The 18,904-nt window shown below is 45.2% G+C and overlaps 1 protein-coding gene across 1 annotated transcript in view; it reads left to right on the top strand.

Moving 5' to 3' along the window:
- Positions 1-18,241, top strand: part of LOC308327500 (short transient receptor potential channel 4-like) — a gene marked incomplete at its 3' end in the record, with an annotated part of 63,791 nt that extends 45,550 nt beyond the window's left edge. The window contains exons 7-15 of the mRNA XM_080781022.1: positions 4,901-5,237; positions 6,045-6,184; positions 6,959-7,159; positions 9,397-9,518; positions 9,656-9,851; positions 11,326-11,520; positions 12,202-12,243; positions 13,812-13,901; positions 17,420-18,241. Of these exons, the coding sequence (XP_080637148.1) occupies positions 4,901-5,237; positions 6,045-6,184; positions 6,959-7,159; positions 9,397-9,518; positions 9,656-9,851; positions 11,326-11,520; positions 12,202-12,243; positions 13,812-13,901; positions 17,420-18,241 (2,145 nt within the window). The remainder of the gene's footprint in view (positions 1-4,900; positions 5,238-6,044; positions 6,185-6,958; positions 7,160-9,396; positions 9,519-9,655; positions 9,852-11,325; positions 11,521-12,201; positions 12,244-13,811; positions 13,902-17,419) is intronic.
- Between the last annotated feature and the right edge of the window lie 663 nt (positions 18,242-18,904).

The raw sequence follows: 18,904 nt of genomic DNA, 5'->3' as shown, positions 1-18,904 counted from the left end.
GTGCAGCTAAAACGGGAGTGATAATTATGTTCATATTTCCGGGTTCCTGTTAAAAGTCGTGCGGCAGCATTCTGAACAAGTTGAAGACGAGAGAGGGAGGCTTGGGTGATGCCGGCATGAGGGCATTACAATAATCAAGGCGAGTTGTAATGAAAGCGTGTATCACTCGCGCTAGGTCCTGGTAAAACTGATTTAATTTGTGATAAAAGCCTCAAACGATAAAAAACTAGATCTAACCACAGTGTATCAAGTTTAAAAGCATGAAGGATGATTAAATGAGATTACAGTGCACACACTGAGGAGGTGTTTGCTCAGCCTCGTCTTGAAGGCATGGCCATTGGAACAGCATGGTTACAACTTGTCTGTCTGTCCGTCTGCAGGAGGCATTCTCACTCTAATCGATGTCTCTCAGAACTCACTCTCATGCATCTGCAACTACTATACATAGAGTAGGATGACCAGAGCTCCGGTCATACAGACATGACACAAACTGTTGTCATGCGTGTCCCACAAAGCCGATTTGTGATAGGCAGGGGGGGGTGTCATTTGGGGTCCCGAGGATGACAACTAGGAACTAGCCTACGTTTACAAAAAAAATGATACAGTACAACAAGGATTTAGACAAAACATAAACAAGAGGGGAATGCTGCTCTATCATGTACTGTAATTGTGCTGCATCACAGTGGGATGCATGTTATAGCCTCCCCCTACATCCCACAGAAATTCCTCTGCTGCATTGCAAATCTTGAACCGTAAGTCAAAGTTACAGGTTCCAGTTGGTTCCAAACTATCATTTCCAAAGTGTCATTTAGCTGGGGAGCCCCTGGAACTCCCTCAAGGACCCTGGGGGTCCCCAGACCCCCATATAGCCTACAAACATAAAACAAGGTTTAAACAAAAGAAAGTAAAAAACAATTCCAACACGTTAAAAAAAAGCACTCAGTTCACACCCATGTGAACTGAGTGGTGCAACAGCCCTCTCCACCTGCCTCTCTCTCTCTCTCTCTCTCTCTCTCTGTAATTAGCGGGCAACAGTGCAACACTATCTCTCTCTCTGTTTCCGGCACTGAAACAGAACCAGTTTTGCCCCTACTGGTACTCTAAACATAGTCACATAGGTTAGGACGGACATTGCTGTTCCTTGGAGTGCAGGTTGCACCACTCAAAAAGAGAAAAAAGGTAGTGAAAATAGTACATCCACAAGCTCGCTCGCAGCTTGGAGATCTTCTATTTTCACTAGTTCTGGTCGTGGGCAAACGTCTAATTTCTCGTTTGGGTCTTGAGCTAAAAGGTTTGGGAGCCACTGCACTGAGGCACAGGGTTGGGTCGTTTGGGCTAAAAGGTTTGGGAGCCACTGCACTGAGGCACAGGGTTGGGTCGTTTGGGCTAAAAGGTTTGGGAGCCACTGCACTGAGGCACAGGGTTGGGTCGTTTGGGCTAAAAGGTTTGGGAGCCACTGCACTGAGGCACAGGGTTGGGTCGTTTGGGCTAAAAGGTTTGGGAGCCACTGCACTGAGGTACAGGGTTGGGTCTTTTGGGTTAAAAGGTTTTGGGAGCCACTGCACTGAGGCACAGGGTTGGGTCTTTTGGGTTAAAAGGTTTTGGGAGTCACTGCACTGAGGCACAGGGTTGAGTCTTTTGGGTTAAAAGGTTTTGGGAGCCACTGCACTGAGGTACAGGGTTGGGTCTTTTGGGTTAAAAGGTTTTGGGAGCCACTGCACTGAGGCACAGGGTTGAGTCTTTTGGGTTAAAAGGTTTTGGGAGCCACTGCACTGAGGTACAGGGTTGGGTCTTTTGGGTTAAAAGGTTTTGGGAGCCACTGCACTGAGGTACAGGGTTGGGTCTTTTGGGTTAAAAGGTTTTGGGAGCCACTGCACTGAGTTACAGGGTTGGGTCTTTTGGGCTAAAAGGTTTGGGAGCCACTGCACTGAGGTACAGGGTTGAAGTGGCGGTGCGCGGTGTTTGGCTATAACGGGAGCTGTTATAACCTCTCAGCGCTGACGTCAGCATGCAGGGATCTCCAGTCCGCTTAGTTGCCATGGTAACAACACAGGCTGTGCAAGGCACCCTGCGGAGACACGGCTCTGTCTGATGCCAGGACACTGTGGAGGGTGTTGTGTTACACACCATTTGTGACCAAATTTGACTAGTAGACTGCCATTGGATTTTTTTGAATTTCTTTTTTTTCTCCATTTCATATCAAAGCAGTGAATCATAGCTTCAAATTGACTATTGGTTGTTCAGTTTGACCCACCAGTTTTGTGTGTGCAAGCGTGTGTGTGTGTGTGTGTGTATGTGCAGAATTTACCTTCTTTACATTGTGTGGTTTTAGTAAGACTAATATGCCACGTGGGGCTAAATTCATTATCTGTCGCTCTGTCTGTCTCTTGCTCTTTTTTATTTATTTATTTTCATAAATCAATGCTATTTGAACATCCTTTACGTCTGTGTGCTGTATGAAAAGTATTGAAAAGTGCTTCTGACAAAACCTCTTAACTCCATTGGACCCTCAAACTGTAGCTACAGCTAAAGCTCCACCACCTCTCCCCCTCTCATGGAAGTAATGGGCTGTCCGTGCGTTGAGTGTGTGTGTGTGTGTGTGTGTGTGTGTGTGTGTGCTTAGTTGGGAAAGCGCTAGCTACTAAGTCCTCAACACTTCAACTTGGTGTAGTGTGTGTGTGTGTGTGTGTGTGCGTGTGTGTGTGTGTGCGTGTGTGTGTGTGTGTGTGTGTGTGCGTGCGTGGCCGTGTCCACCTTATACATGGCATTTCCAATTGCAAAGCATTTAGCTCATTAGTTACTGTCAACATAGATAAACAACTCCAATTACAATGTGTGTTTGGCTGAATTGAATGGGTCTGCACTGCAGGCTGGCTGACATTAAGTGAAGTATCATCACGACTGCAAGACAACAATGTGTTTGTTCAACAGTCTGTCGAGTCTAGAACCATTCCTCGCAGAGTTGGTTTTGGAAGCGTGTATGGATCCAGTCTCTGTTGAGCTCTTTTTTTCTTGTCAGTGAAGCATGTGCCACGAGGTGAGAACCTGTCTTAACCCATTGAAACCGGGAAAGCATCCATGTCATTTTACATTTGAGCTATAACCGATATATGTATTAGTAGATCTGCTATAGAGCGTCGCAGTCCCGCCCCCCTTTCAGAACGACGAGCGGCCCAGGAAATGATTCTCCATTCATCTTCTCCATAGGCTTTTCAAAAAGTATTTACGGTATTTAAAGACGGTTACGCCGCGGACAAAGCCATCTCGGATCGTGACAAATCATGACAACAAACGCAATGTTTTGGGCCGATCAAATAATTAGTAAGAAGAAAAACAAAACAAATAACGTTTTTATCTATTATAAAAACGTTGTATCCTGCCTTTATTTTCTTCTTTCAAATTATTCGATCGGCACAAAATATTGTGTTTGTTCTCATGATTTGTCACGATCCGAGTTGGCTTTGTCCGCGGCGTAACAGTCTTTATATGAATACTTTTTGAAAAGCCTATGGAAAAAATGAATGGAATCATTTCCTGGGCCACTCGTCGTCCTGAAATGGGGCGGGACTGCGACGCTCTATAGCGGGTGTGCGCATGCTTAAAGTGAATGGCACATCGAGTGGCAAAGCAACAGGCAAAGTGAGTTTAACATTGTTTAACATTGTTTAATGCAATCAGATTGGACTTCTGTTTGGATGTATGGGCTGTCAAGGCCAGAAAGTAGTTTTTTGCCACTCAGTGGGCGTTCCTGCGTAACTTCCGGGTTTGATGATGATGTCACGGGCATTTGCATACCCTCTGTTGCATGATGAGAAAGGGGGGTGGAGTTACTGTAGCTGGGCAAAGCCATACTGAAGAGGTGCGTTTGGAGAGCAGTGTTGAAGGTTTGGACGGTGGAGGCTCTGAGACTCTTGGAGAGCAGTGTTGTTTTTGGCAGCAAATTTTGATTTTAGTTTTAGTCATAGTCTCTTCAATAGATTTCATTTAGTTTCAGTCACATTTTAGTCACCCGGAATGTTTTAGTCGACAAAATATCATATGATTTTAGTCGACTAAATCTACAGTTGATTTAGTCGAACAAAATGTGTTATATCCACTCCACGATGGAGACCATTCTGTTTTAAATATACCTCAGACCTTTTTGTTAAGAAAGTATCCCTGAAGAGTTTCTAATACATGATGAATATTTAATCAAGATCCTCTTAGCAACGAGTAAGAAAGCGATCACACGACGCTGGTACCAACAGGACCCACCAACGAAAGAACATTGGATGGACATTACTGAGGAATTGTATGTCATGGAAAACATTCATACTTAGACTACAAGAGGATACGTTCTATAAAAATCTCTTCATCCAGCCTATTGACAATGTATTTTTTAGTTGTTTTCTGTCTCATGCTTTGTTTTTTCTTTTTGTACTGTTGTCCTTGTACAACAGTACTCAATAACAATTAAAGGTATATTCAGTGATTTCACTTAATTCAAATATCACTTATTGTTTTAGTTTTGTTGTGATAATCCTCCCTACTATAGAGTGTGCTGACCACATAAGGAGTTCCTCCCTGTCCCCAGTTAACCCCTGGGGGTTCAAAAAACCTTAGGTTCCGTTTTTGGCTAGATGGCCCAGCCTTCATCCAATCAGGATGAGAGGGGCCTTCCGCCAATCATGATCGAGCGGTGGGCGGGCCTTGGTGTGCGTGCTGTTGGCCTGTTGTGCCCCCCCCCCCCACTGTAGTGCGTGTGTTGTTACATGTTGTTGTTGTTACATGGGCAGACCGGGGGGGGTTTTCCAAATCACCCAAATCACTGAATGCTCCTTTAAGTGGAAAAGAAAATAACTGGAGTGAAACCATCATGCCAGGCTAATCATGCCCTTCTCTCCTCCCCCTTTGTTCCCAGTTCGTGGCTCAGCCCAACTGCCAGCAGCTGCTGGCGTCGCGCTGGTACGACGAGTTCCCCGGCTGGCGGCGGCGCCACTGGGCCGGGAAGTTCCTCACCTGCGTGTTCATCGGCCTGATGTTCCCCGCCTTCGCCCTCTGCTACCTCATGGCGCCCAAGAGCCGCTACGGCCTCTTCATCCGCAAGCCCTTCATCAAGTTCATCTGCCACACGGCGTCCTACCTGACCTTCCTCTTCATGCTGCTGCTGGCCTCGCAGCACATCGTGCACACGGAGCCCGACCGCCAGGGCCCCGCCCCCACCGCCGTGGAGTGGCTGATCCTGCCCTGGGTGCTGGGTAAGGACGATGCGGCAATGTTACACTATCTACAAATGTCTTCTAAATCCTGACCGTTTTATGAAAAACCCCATGTTTCCATGTCAGTCGTTCTCAAACGTTGTTCTTGTCAAGGACCTCCAGAAATATTATGTAATTGGCCGCTGACCCCCCATCTGTAAATATGTTGTTCCAGGGACCCCCCCCCCGGAAGCAAAGATTTGAGTTAAAAAGTTCACTCTGTAATATGTATATATTCAAAGATTTGCACATTTTCCACGATTTTTTAAAAATAGCAGACCCTACAAGTTCATAGCGAGCTTGTAGTTCTGCTATTTTTTCAATAGCTAATGCATAACATAATGCTTTAAAACACCAAAAGGGGTTCCCGCCCAGAATGGGTTAAGAACATTAAACCCAGTATTCCACACTGTACATCAAAGTCAAATATTCGCCAGATTTCTTTCCGCCTGAGGTTTTAATGTTTGAACTAAAAACAGTTCAGTTTGTTTTAAAAACGCCATTGACAATGAAGGGAGCATTTACGTCATCTTGTCCCTGACACAAACATTAAATGCCATTAACAATAAAGAGAATGTAATGTTTTTGTTGGCACAGTTTGTTTTTTCACTTCACATGGGTGTGATTTTTAAATGCAGGTGGGGCGCTAAAACAGCAGCACTCATGCGAGGAAATATAAAAAGGCAACACAGCGTTTTATTAAGTAAAATAGTGGGTGAGAGTTGGTGTTTTTGTGTGTAGTTCCCAAATGCAACAATATACAGGTGTCCAATGAGTCATTGAATTGTTGTGCTGTCTGCCCGCCAGGTTTCATCTGGACAGAGATCAAACAGATGTGGGACGGTGGTTTCCAGGACTACATCCATGACTGGTGGAACCTGATGGACTTTGTCATGAACTCTCTCTACCTGGCAACCATCTCACTGAAGATCGTTGCCTACACCAAGGTAACAAAAAAACAAAAGAATAATTGTTATACATCTTTATAACAGAAAACATCGCATGGATGCACCATGGGACGTATCCTCAGTGATGTATCCCGAGGTCAACGGGGTTTCGGGTCTCGCAACATCATACCCCTCACTCAGGCGACCCAGCCGGGAGTGATCAAGTCCCGACTTACGTCCGTCCCAGTAGCTACCCTCGATCAGTCCCATTAGGGAAAAACCAGGGTCACACAATCCGTTGGAACTACTCCAGAACTACTCTGCCAGGGCTGGGAGGTACACTTCTGGCACACTTTAAGCATACTCTACCAGTAAGACGCCCTGAGGGCGAGAAGCAATCTCGCCCCTAAAAGGGCAAGGTCGCGTGACCTTGCCCTTTCGCGAGCCGACCGCTGATCTCTAAAGGCTCATACATACAGTTTTTGGTGATAGCTTATCACCTAAAACAACTGTGATAAGAGTTGAGGCCATCATACTCGCGGTGATGTCCTTAAGGATTGACCCCGCCTCCCTGTGGTTTACCCAACTTCTAGACCAATCAGTGAACGGGGTTGATAGCTTCAGAGTGAAAAGACTTGTCTGATAGGAAAAACAGAGAGATGGGTCTGTGTCCGCGGTGATAGCTGATCATCACCGCGACTGACGTAATGGTGCAGTTTTCCAAACCCTTTAAAAACTACACAGCGGTGATAAGCTATCACCAAAAACTGGAGTATGTATGAGCCTTTAATGCGGACACATGTCTTTCCTGTGCGTGTGTTTCATCACCTCCAGTACAGCGGCTGCAAACCACGGAACCAGTGGGAGATGTGGCATCCCACCCTGGTGGCGGAGGCCGTGTTCGCCATCGCAAACATCTTCAGCTCCCTGCGCCTCATCTCTCTGTTCACGGCCAACTCTCACCTGGGCCCACTGCAGATCTCCCTGGGCAGAATGTTACTGGACATCCTCAAGTTCCTCTTCATCTATTGCCTGGTATAAAAGCACACAAAATGTCCACAATCTACGTACCGTAATTTCCGGACTATAAAGCTCACCTGAATATAAGCCGCACCAGCTAAATTTAGGGGAAAAACCAAATGTGTACATATACAAGCCGCACTGGACTATAAGCTGCATAAAGGCCATATAGATAGATTTAGAAGGTCCCCTAGTTAGCTGTAAAAATCCATAGATTATCCGCACCGTTGTAGGGTTGCAGGGTTCAAAGCATGGGAAAAAAGTAGCGGCTTATAGTCCGGAAATTACGGTACATGTCATGGTAAATGGAAGCGTTTCTTTACATTCACCCATTCACACACTGGATGAAACCATACAAATGTAACGCCTGGGATTTTATTTGAACCCTGGTCTGCCACATGGAAAGCCAACATTTTTACCACTAGGCTAAAGGGAAATTTCCCCTTGCCTGGGGGAAGATATTAGGCTTTTTTTGCATGGTCATCAGACAGAGGCTCTTAGGTACGATACTGCTACACAAAGCACCGACCTGCTCATCAGGTCTTGTCTTACACAAGGACATTATTCGACCATTATTACCATGCCTCTTCTTAACCACATTACATTAGTCCCTGGCTGTGGGCTGTGACTGCCTCATGCACAAACAAGGAGGTTGCAATGCAAATGCATGGACGGTACTTATACGCGTCACAGTATTTGCCAAGTGGCTCAGGAGGTAGAGCAGGTCGTCCAATGATCCCTGGGTCGGCGGTTCGAATCCCGGCTCCTCCTCCTGTCCACATGTCGAAGTGTCCTTGGGCAAGACACTGAACCCCACATTGCCTCCAATTAGTCGGTCGGTGTGAGCTCGCCACCATTGGTGCGTGAATGTGGGAAGTGACTGTTCGCCGCTTCACCTCCCAATGTGTGAATGAATGGACCATTGTAAAGCGCTTTGAGCACTTGGAAAAGCGCTATAAAAATGCAATTCATTAAGTATATTTAAGTAAGACCTTTTGTAGTAATTCACACAGTAGTTCAGTTGCGATCGAACCACAGTCTCCCACTCGGCAAACCGAAGGCACAACTTACGGCGCCAACGGAAATGGTCCGGATTGGCAGAGAGGTTGTGGCCGGTCTTGTCCTCCGGAGCACCACACTTTCACATACACAGGAGGAAAATGTGCACTCGCTAATAGGAAAAACTGAAATCAAGAACAATGTAAACAGGTTGTTGCAACAGTGATACAACTATACATACTGTAGTCATATACTGTAGATGCGTGTTTATTGAGTATTTTGTAACTAACCGTTTTAGAAATGAGCTTTTTTTTCTCACCCCACCCACCTGACGGTTTTACACTTTAGCACTTTGGTGATCTACACTTCATTTTAAGAGTCGTTTTATTTGTATTGCTTTGTTTTAATTCACAGTTTTTTATGCATCACACTACGGCCCCGGGAGCACTATATTTTGGTATTGCTTTTTGCGTAACTTGAACTTGAACCAATATAATCCTTGTTCCCAGCAGAGCGTATTACATGTCATGCTGTGTCCACATCTGGTCTTAACGAGAACACACACACACACACACACACACACACACACACACACACACACACACACACACACACACACACACACACACACTGACAAGCACTTGTCGGAATTGTAGGAGTTGAGCCATTTTGTTTGATTGAAGCGGTTCCACAGATAGCTATTGTGAAAATAGGAAATCTACAAGCTTGTAGATTGGTTCTTTTCAAAATATTTGCCTCTTTCTTCTTATATCATGTGATAATTTGACCAGTGTCTGAGCAGCTGTTATAGTCTGTTGATTACCCACAGCTTGAGAACCAAGGTTTTAACCATTGCTTATTTCTTTCTCCTATAATTTTTATCCCACGATTTTGCAACCCATTTTTTCACCCGGTGTCAATTATCTAATGTAATCCTGGGCGCTACACTTCCTCTGCCAACCTGGGGGGGGGGGGGGGCAGCGGACTGACCTCATGCTTCCTTCTATGCATGAGGAGTCCAAGATGCTGCTTTTCACCTGACAGGGGGGAATTTCTCCGGCCGGACGTAGCGTGTGGAAGGAACACGTTATTCCGACCGGTTCCTTTCCCCTCCATCAGGCGCCCCGGCTGGCCAGGGGGAGGTAGTTTAGAGACCAGGACTACGGCATGTTTTTGGGGACACGGGGAGAACATGCAAACTCCACACAGAAAGGCCAAGGTTTTAACCATTGCTGTGGTTGGTTTGGTTGCAGGTTCTGCTGGCGTTTGCTAATGGGCTGAACCAGCTGTACTTCTACTACGAGACCAAAGCTGCAGACGAGAAAGGCAAATGTAAAGGCATCCGTTGTGTGGAGCAGAACAATGCCTTCTCCACGTGAGTGTGTGTCGTGTGTCTCTCTGTGTGTGTGTGTGTGTGTGTGTGTGTGTGTGTGTGTGTGTGTGTGTGGGTCCAGGGGGTACCCTGGACCCGTGACCTTGATAAACGGTGTCCTCCTCTGTCCTCCTCCTCAGCCTGTTTGAGACCCTGCAGTCTCTCTTCTGGTCCATCTTCGGCCTCATCAGCCTGTACGTGACCAACGTGGACGCGGACCACCAGTTCACGGAGTTCGTGGGCGCCACCATGTTCGGCACCTACAACATCATCTCCCTGGTGGTGCTGCTGAACATGCTCATCGCCATGATGAACAACTCCTACCAGCACATCGCCGTGAGAACTCTTCCAACTAAACGCACCGCCGCCATCAGTATTTTCACCCACAAGTCGGCTCTAATGAAACTGCACAATAGACCAAAATACTGGTTTTCGTTTTTAGCCACATTAACACAGTTGGAATGTTAAAGAGTGTTTTTATTCCACCAGAAAGTCGTTTTAGTGTCATGAAGTCGTTGTAATTACATTGCAAAAAATGTAATTGGGGGTGTGAACATTCCTGCACGTATTTACATAGAGTCGTTTGGATTGGCCGTAGCTATCTTTGTTCTCCAGCTCAAGCATGCCCATATTAGTTGCAGTGTTTCTGTGACACAATATTAAACACAACAACATCATTATTGTTAACTTGATATGATGCTGTTGGATCTTACTTGTCCATTCTCTGCCCTTTATTTCAGTGCACATGTAGCTATGTGTGGTTTAGCACTGTGTTTAAATCTTTGTAACTGCATTACCGTTGCATGCTGCTGCCTGATGATCAATACTGAATGAATAACATTGCGTGTCCGCGTATGTAGTTTCATAATATGTAAAAAAACTGAAAAATGACCATGGCCCCCTTGTATATCAAACCACTGGACTCGGTCACATTTATGCCCATTGCCCATATATGGGCGTGCCCCTTTTGAGCCCCCGTATGTGGAGCTGACTTGTTTGCGGTCGTTGTCGTTTTTGGCAGAACATCTAGATTGTAGTTTTAGCCATATGAGTCTCTTGAACAGTTTTCATTTAGTTTTAGTCACATTGAAGTCACCTGGAATGTTTTAGTGTCAGTCTATGGTTTTAGTCGACGAAATGTCATACGATTTTAGTCCACTGAAGCTACTGTTGATTTAGTCGACTAAAATGTATTTTGGCGGGCCTTGATGCCGTCGTTATGACTGATGTTACACTTGCCGAAAATAGCCGATCTACAAGCTCACAAGCGTTGTGAGCTTGTAGATCTGCTATTTTCAAGCAAGTGTAAAATGACTTCTACTGGATCTCTTGTCCACTAGTCCCTTCCTAACATTTTAGTCTAGTTTTTAATTTGTTGACGAAATTGTCAGTATATTTAGTCTTCGTTTTAGTCATCATGTGTTGAGTTTTAGTTTTAGTCGACCAAAACAACACTGCTTGTTTGCGCCTCGTCATGGCGACACAACTCTATATTTGGGCGTATAGCTGCATTGGGAACTCCTTATATGGGGAGGGAACCCCTCTTGGTGTTAGCATCATGTCATGCTTTAGCTATTGAAAAATAGCAGATCTACAAGCTCATAGTGCGCCACCGAGTGTCGCGCTACGAGCTTGTAGGTATTTTTGAAAAATCGAAGAACGACTGACAGAGAAACATATTCTTTTTCAGAAAACTGTCAGGCTGTAGAAGACATTTTTAGAATCTGATCTCAGGTCAGAATGGAATGGTTAAACGTATCTGCGCGGTTGGTTGGCAGTTCCCCAAAAGGCCCTCTCGTTGCTCTCGCAGGACCACGCGGACATCGAGTGGAAGTTTGCCAGGACCAAGCTGTGGATGAGTTACTTTGAGGAAGGGGGCACCCTGCCGTCGCCGTTCAACATCGTCCCCAGCCCCAAAGCGGCCTGGTATCTGATCTGCTGGATCAAGAAGCAGGTGTGCAAGAGAACCCGGTCCAAACGGCCCGACACCTTCGGAACACTCGGAGTAAGTATAAACAGCGCTTATTACTCGAGGTATGAAATGTCTGTTTTAGTCTAATTAGAGTCCTGAACATGTTTTGTCCAAACACGAATAATTCACCGTACTGCGAAATGTCATATTTCAAAAACAGACATTTGAAAGAATTCATGTTTGCAATTTTCTCAGTACCACTACCTGACTTGAGCTCTTTTTGACAAATATCTCTGAGCTATTTATATGAGCTATTTGGGGTAAATGTAGCATTTACCTGAAGTTTGACGTTAAGTATCTCTGAAATGACAGAGATTCAAGTCTGAAAATGTGTCAAACAAGGACTGAAGAGTAAAGATACCATGGTACTGTAAATCTCCAACCCTCGTTTTGTTTCTGCTGTGATAGAAAGTAATTATTGCTGTGTTTACATAGCATAGGGACCCGAGAGTCAGGCAGAAACCTCTTATCTCCATATTTTAAGCTTTTGTGTTTTTTTCCCATAAATGAATACCCCCAATTGATCATACTATACAGTGTCACAGAAAAGCATCAAAATTAGAAGATCTACAAGCTCGAAGACCAAATACTGTTTGTCAGACTGTGAGATGTACTGCAAGTTATTATTATTTTTAAATCTCTCACCTTCAATATATTAAAATTTCATTCTTCTCTCATCACCCCTTCATCTCTGTCTCTCTTGCTTCTCCATAGAGGCGTGCGGCTGAGAACCTGAGGATTAATCATCAGTATCAGGTATGAATGTGATCTCTTTCATCGTGTTTTGCAGAGTCCATGGTCCTCATTCACAACGGCGTTTACGCTCATAACGTTACGTAACGTGAGCGTACAGGCATTTACGTGGATTCCCACATTAATTCGGAATTCATGGACATGGCCGTGAACTTGACGCTGACGTTGGTTGGTCGGAAAACTCCGCAAATTGCTCCGCCACGGTACCCCATGGCGTAGAAGGCATACGCTTGCGTAGATTTATTCAGAAGGCTTTTAGTCTTCATGCTGAATCAATAAATAGTTCCCAAATCTCAGATAGAATATGTAGGTATGTGTCCCCAACATTGGTCAGCACATAAAAAAAATGATAGCCTATATAAAAGCCAATTATCACTTGTATGCCTAAATGCATGCATTCTAGAGGCAAGTTAGCCTATAGTCCCATGCAGAAACTGCCCCGCATGCACGACACCTTTTTATTTATTTATTAGGATATTTCTATCATGCGCGATTGGGTATGCTCACTCGGCAGCCTTCTACTCGAAGTGCAACGGTTGTGAGCTTGTAGATCGGCTCTCGCGGACTGCATGTTAAAAAACAAACTCACAATTATAATAAGAACATACACTTATCTGCTTTCTGCACTGTACGAATCCAACATTGTTTAGTGTAGTAATGCCTGCAGTAGGCCTATTGAAATTGTTTTGTTACGGAGCTCCTTGAGTCAGTTGACTGTCGGTGTGTGTGTGGGGGGGGGTTATAGGGCTATTAGCACTATATAAAAAATAGAAGACCACATTAGCCTAATGAATGGCATCAGCGTGTTTGAAAGTCTGCCAGTCATATCATCATAGTTTTAAGCCAGCTCACCTCCATTCGCGCTTGTTCACAAACATGACGGACAGACAGACAGACAGACAGACAAGAAAAGGCTGTTGATGATGATTATTATTACCACTGTAACTCGCTGATCAGCATATGTTGACAGAGACTCAGCCAATTAAAGTTTCACGTAGGCCTAAATGCCTTCGCTGCAAGCACCATATATCTGCCTCCATTTGCGTCGTGGTATTAATTTATAATAATGTATATTGATCACATGGATGCCACACACAGAATAGTTTAACTCTTACCATTTGGTGAAAACTCACTGGATGAACTCACTGGATTATAATTTCTTCAGACAAGAGGATCCCAGGCCTACTCATTAGCAGGCAACAGTGCAGCACGTGCAGCACTATCTCTCTCTCTCTGTTTCTGGCACAACAGCGCCCCTACTGGTACTAATAGTCATACGGGTGCTCATTAACATCACGTAGGCGGACACATAGACACATAGGTGGACATGGCTGTTCCTTGGAGTGGTTGCACCACTCAAAAAAACCACACAGACGCTGCACGACGCGTAACACTACAGCGCATTTCTCAACGCCGCCCGTCTCTGCGTATACGCGCAGTACACACGCTGATATTATTCTGCGGACTATACATGTGGCTCTTGCGAGACATGGCCAAAGCATTTCCGGGGGTCCTCCCCCGGCCAAAAACGCTGAGAACCCCCTGCTCTACGGTGTTGTTGTTGTTTATAGGAGGTACTGAGGAACCTGGTGAAGCGCTACGTGGCTGCCATGATCCGAGACGCCAAGACAGAGGAGGGCCTGACCGAGGAAAACTTTAAGGTGGGTTATGTCCATAGACTAGTGTATGTGCTGTAAGCAGCACTATGTAACTTTCCTCTCACCACGAATTTGAACCTGGTGTCCTATACGAAAGTGATGCATTTAGGGTTTTTTTCTTTTTTTTACCATTGAGCTAAATAGAGCCTGCTTACTTGCTTAGGGGATTCGTTTAATCTTGACCAAAATGGTAAAAATGTGTGTATGTGCTAAATGATAGTTTGGAACCAAACAGACCCGGCCTTATGGGTCTGTAACTCTCAGAGTGTACAAATGTGTGTGTACACTGTACATTTGTACACTCTCAGAGTTAAATTAACATTGATTTTACAATATAAAGTGGGGTCCCAGTCAGAGATAGAAATGCCATTAAATGGGGGTCCGTAGACCAATGCATGTCAAACTGGGGGTCCTTGAAATTAAAGGTATATTCAGTGATTTCACTTCTTTTTTTGTTTTGTTGTGATAATCCTCAGGAAGAGTTCCTCTCTGTTCCCAGTCTGGGGGTCAAAAAACCTTAGGTTTCGTTTCTTTGCTAGGTGGCCCAGCCTTCATCCAATCAGGATAAAGATTGTTGGCCTGTTGCGTGTGTCCCCCCCCCCCCCCCCACTGTAGTGCGTGTGCATGTGCACATCTTGTTACCGGGGCGGACTGGGTTTTTTTCCAAATCACCCAATTCACTGAATGCTCCTTTAAACGGGTTGAGAATCACTGCTAGAGCCGTAAAAATCTTCTCTCATGCGGGTCCCTGGCATGTCTTTTCAAATGGGGGGTCTGCGGGCTAATTAGTGTCAATTTGGGGGTCCTTATTGACATGAAAAGGTTTGAGAACCACTGGAATAGCAGCATCAGTGACGACACACCGAAAATGTGTGAGGAGGAAGCAATTGGCCTAATTACTGGTAAAAAAAAATAAGTGTGACGAGTTGTGAGTGAGAATGTGTTTAATGAGAATCCTAAATACATTTCACAGTGTCACTATATAGTACTGTAAATATGTGTTCTACCACTTCTGCTATGAAAAGAAAAAACAATTACAATAAAAATAAATAGATGCAGGTTGTTTTTGAATACCAAAAGAATAAAGGTTATTTCAATACAATGTAGAAATCACCTAGCTTGCTGAGATTATATCTTATTTTGGAATACATTCCAACATTGACGAGCTACACTTTCCTAACATGAAACAACTCTTTTTGTATCGTTTAAATAGTTAGTGGGAAAGAAAAGTGTAACGTTAAGGTAAACACGAGGTAATTGGAGGGGGGATCACACTTGTGTGAAGTGAGAGGCGGTCTTATCATCATACATACATCACATTCCGTGCTCAGCCAATCAAATCATCACAAATGTCATTCCGGCCAATCACTTTTGGCGTCTTTTTCACTTTTCTGCCTCAAAGTTGTACTTTGCTCAGCCAATCAAATGGTCACACAAACACACAAAGCTGGGCATATTTAGGATCCTAGTAGGATCATCACAGGTAAACCAAGAACCTGTCATCCGTCTAAACAGCATAATTAATATCCCCCCCAAAAGAATCACACCCGTGTGAAGTGAGGGGCGCTCTTATCATCGTACATCACCATACATCAGCTCATTCCGGGCCAATCACAATTTGCGTTATGTCATCATGACATAAAATAAACACTGACGTAAAAATTGTACATTCTTTGTCAATGGGAATTTATTATAAAAAAAAATGTGTGTAGGACAAAGTTTGTGCACATTCACCAAAAGCTGGACATAAGAGGGGCTATAGCGCCCCTCAAAAATAAATAATCTGTACTGTACATTTAACCCATTTTGGGGCGGGAACCCCTTTTGGTGTTAGCATTATGTTATGCTTTAGCTATTGAAAAATAGCAGATCTACAAGCTCATAGCACGCCACCGAGTGGCGCGCTACGAGCTTGTAGGTCTGCTATTTTTGAAAAATCGAAGAACGACTGACATAGAAACATAGCTTTTTCAGAAAACTGTCGTTTGTTGATGTAGAAGACAATTTTAGAATCTGATCTCAGGTCAGAATGGGTTAAACTATACAAACTATTTTATGTCAGCTCAATGAACCTGGTATCTGTCTGAATTACATTTGAACCTTTGCATAAGCCTGCAAGGTTGTCATGACAAGTAGTGCTACGGGCTAAGGTGGAGTCTGAAGAGGTGAGATTAGAACATTTAACATGCCTTATTACCAGCCAGCTCGTGCAAATTGTTTCCATTAATCCACTTTGGGCGGGAACCCTTTTTGGTGTTTTAAACATTATGTTATAATTTAGCTATTGAAAAATAGCAGATCTACAAGCTCGAGCTTGTAGCTCTGCTATTTTTGAAAAGTCGTGAAAATGAGTTTGAGTATATATTTCAGAGCGAACATTTTTAACTAAAATATTGGCTTCTGGGGGGTCCCTGGAACTTCATATTTTGAGATGGGGGGTCCGTGGCCCAATAGAGATAATTCTGGGGGTCCTTGACATGAGAAAGGTTGAGCATCACTGACATAGAAACATGGATTTCGAAGCCTTGTTTTTATTTTATCGACCTCATTCCAAAATGGGTTAATAGCTTTAATGGAGGATTGAAGGTTCAGGCAGCACTCCAGTCTCATTATCTTGATGGAAAATTACCAATTAAATATGATTTGATTTAATGGACTCATCCTAGGTGAGCGTTTTTTTTTTCCTTCTTCTTCAGAGCAGCGTGACTCAGTTTACTAATCAATAAATAATATTATTATTATTTCCATTATTTCATTTCATTCTCATTAATTAAAAGTTTCTCTTCCGGTGCGTATCGCTGATGCCGGGTGGAAATAGTTTATGTCCCAATTAACTGTTACTTTTCAGAAAAATAAAGTCCAATGGATTACATTGGTTTCAATATTTATAAAACCCACAGACAGAATTAAAGGTACGCTAAGTGATAGTTTTTGGTTAAAACAAAAAGCGTTTTGTTTAAAGGTTAGATCACTATATTCCGATGTGATCATTGCTATAGATTTGTTCAGTGTGTTGTTTAGTTCCGTCTATTCCGGTACAGTTACATTTCCAGGTACTGTAGGTGACAACATCTCAGCCAATCAGGAGAGATGGGGGTCGGGTGCGGTCACCCCCCCCCCTGGCCCGGTACCAAGTTGTTCCGCCAGTGTGGGGAATTCAGAAACAACAGCTACTGTAAACCGAGAGGGGGGAAAGGGCAAAAAGATCGACAACTCAACTCTAAAGAATAAAGAGAAGGAAAATGTAAAAACAGAACAAAAAAATAAGCCCTGGCTGGGTGGATGTATCAACAGCTCTAAGGTTGTCACTTCAATCTCTCTCTCTCTCTCTCTCTCTCTCTCTTTTTCAGAGCAAAAGTGGAACAAACAATCAAGAAAATAAACATTGTGTTATACGTTAACACTTTGAGTAACACTATCTTGTGAAATTATACAAAGATTGTGCATTTTCTAGTTCTAGATAGTTGTACATCCATATAGGAGACAATCTGAATCTCTCTCTCTCTCCCTCCCTCCCTCAGGAGCTGAAGCAAGACATCTCCAGTTTCCGTTACGAGGTCCTGGGCATGATGAAGTCGGGCAAGCCCGTCCCGCTGGCGTCGTCTGCCAACGCCTGCGGCGGCGGGAGTTCCGGGGAGTCGAGCTTGGCGTACCCCAACTCCTCGCTCAAGCTCCTCGCCTCGCCGCCCGCCGCCGCCGCCGCCGCCCGAGGCCTGCGGGTCACGACGAAGAAGAGCAAACTCAGCCTGTTCGCCGTCGGCAAGGCCATCCTCCTCAAGCAGGGGGGCGGGGCCACCGCCTCGCCGCGGCCCCCCGAGCCCTTCGACAGGCTGGCCAACGGCCTGGCGCCGCAGCAGCAGCAGCAGCCCCCGGAGGACGAGGGCTCCGGCGGCGATAAGTCTGCTGCGGGCCGACGGGAGAAAAGCTTCCCCAAAGACACCGGTGACTTGGGTCTCTACCAGAAACGCCCCTGTGGTGGTGGTGGTGGGGGTGTCGGATGCGGAGCCGCCGGAGGGACCAATAATGCACCGGGGCAGTCCGGGAGCGTGCGCTCTTTAGCGGATGAGTCCGGGCCCTCGGGGACACCACGCGCGGCGCCAGACGAGAAGACACACGAAGCCAACAGGGCTAAAGAGGGCGAGGGACTGCCGGGCGGAGAGGAGGCGGCGGAGGAGGAGGAGGGGGGAGACGCTGTTGGATCCCGAGAGACGTTGGAGGACGAGGAGGAGGAGGACGAGGACAGAGACAAGGACATTGAGGAGGAGGAAAAGGAGAGCTTTCTCCGCAGCGAATCGTCAGGGAGTGGAGGAGGTTCTCGTCCTCCGGCCAGAGAGGAAACGTAAGAAGGGCACACACTGGCCATATTCACGACGTGGACATTCTGCTCACGCGTCACACACACACACGCACGCGCGCGCGCGCGCGTGTGTGTGTGTGTGACGTGTGAGCGCAGTGGCCGCCGTGTGAATATGGACAGCATAGGGGTGGCTCAGGACAACGACAAGTTCTGTACAAGGAAACTGACAATCAAAGAGATCATGGATCATATATAAGGAGAGCTGCTTGAGATATCAATCGTTTTGTTTAGATCTTTGTTGTCGTTGGGGAGTCGTTTGTTTTGCTATAAGAGTCCGGCCTTTTCCAGTTATTAATAGACTAATGATTGGCTTTTGAGGCTGATCTCTGAAGACTCAGGGAGGCTTTTGGTTTGGATGCATTCTAAATAGCACTGTACTTACCAACAGAGACGTGACTGGTCACTATACAGTAGGTATACTGTCTTCTGGTCAGATGCAGATCGAGCTCTCTGGGTGCGATCCATCCGGAAGATGTCCGTATACCGCTATATACCGCGTGATATTGTCATGAGTTATTATATCATTTCCGTCCCGACAACTGGAAAAGTGCAACTTTTTTTTAAAGACTTGCTCCTTGCCACGAGGTTTTGTTCTTCTCTCCTCGTCTTCATCTCCCTTTACCTACACCTCCGTCCCTCTCCCGCACAT

This window comes from Protomyctophum bolini, assembly GCF_963924005.1.
Source record: "Protomyctophum bolini genome assembly, chromosome: 13".
Classification (NCBI taxonomy): Eukaryota; Metazoa; Chordata; class Actinopteri; order Myctophiformes; family Myctophidae; genus Protomyctophum; species Protomyctophum bolini.
This window is presented reverse-complemented; position numbering and strand designations above follow the sequence as displayed.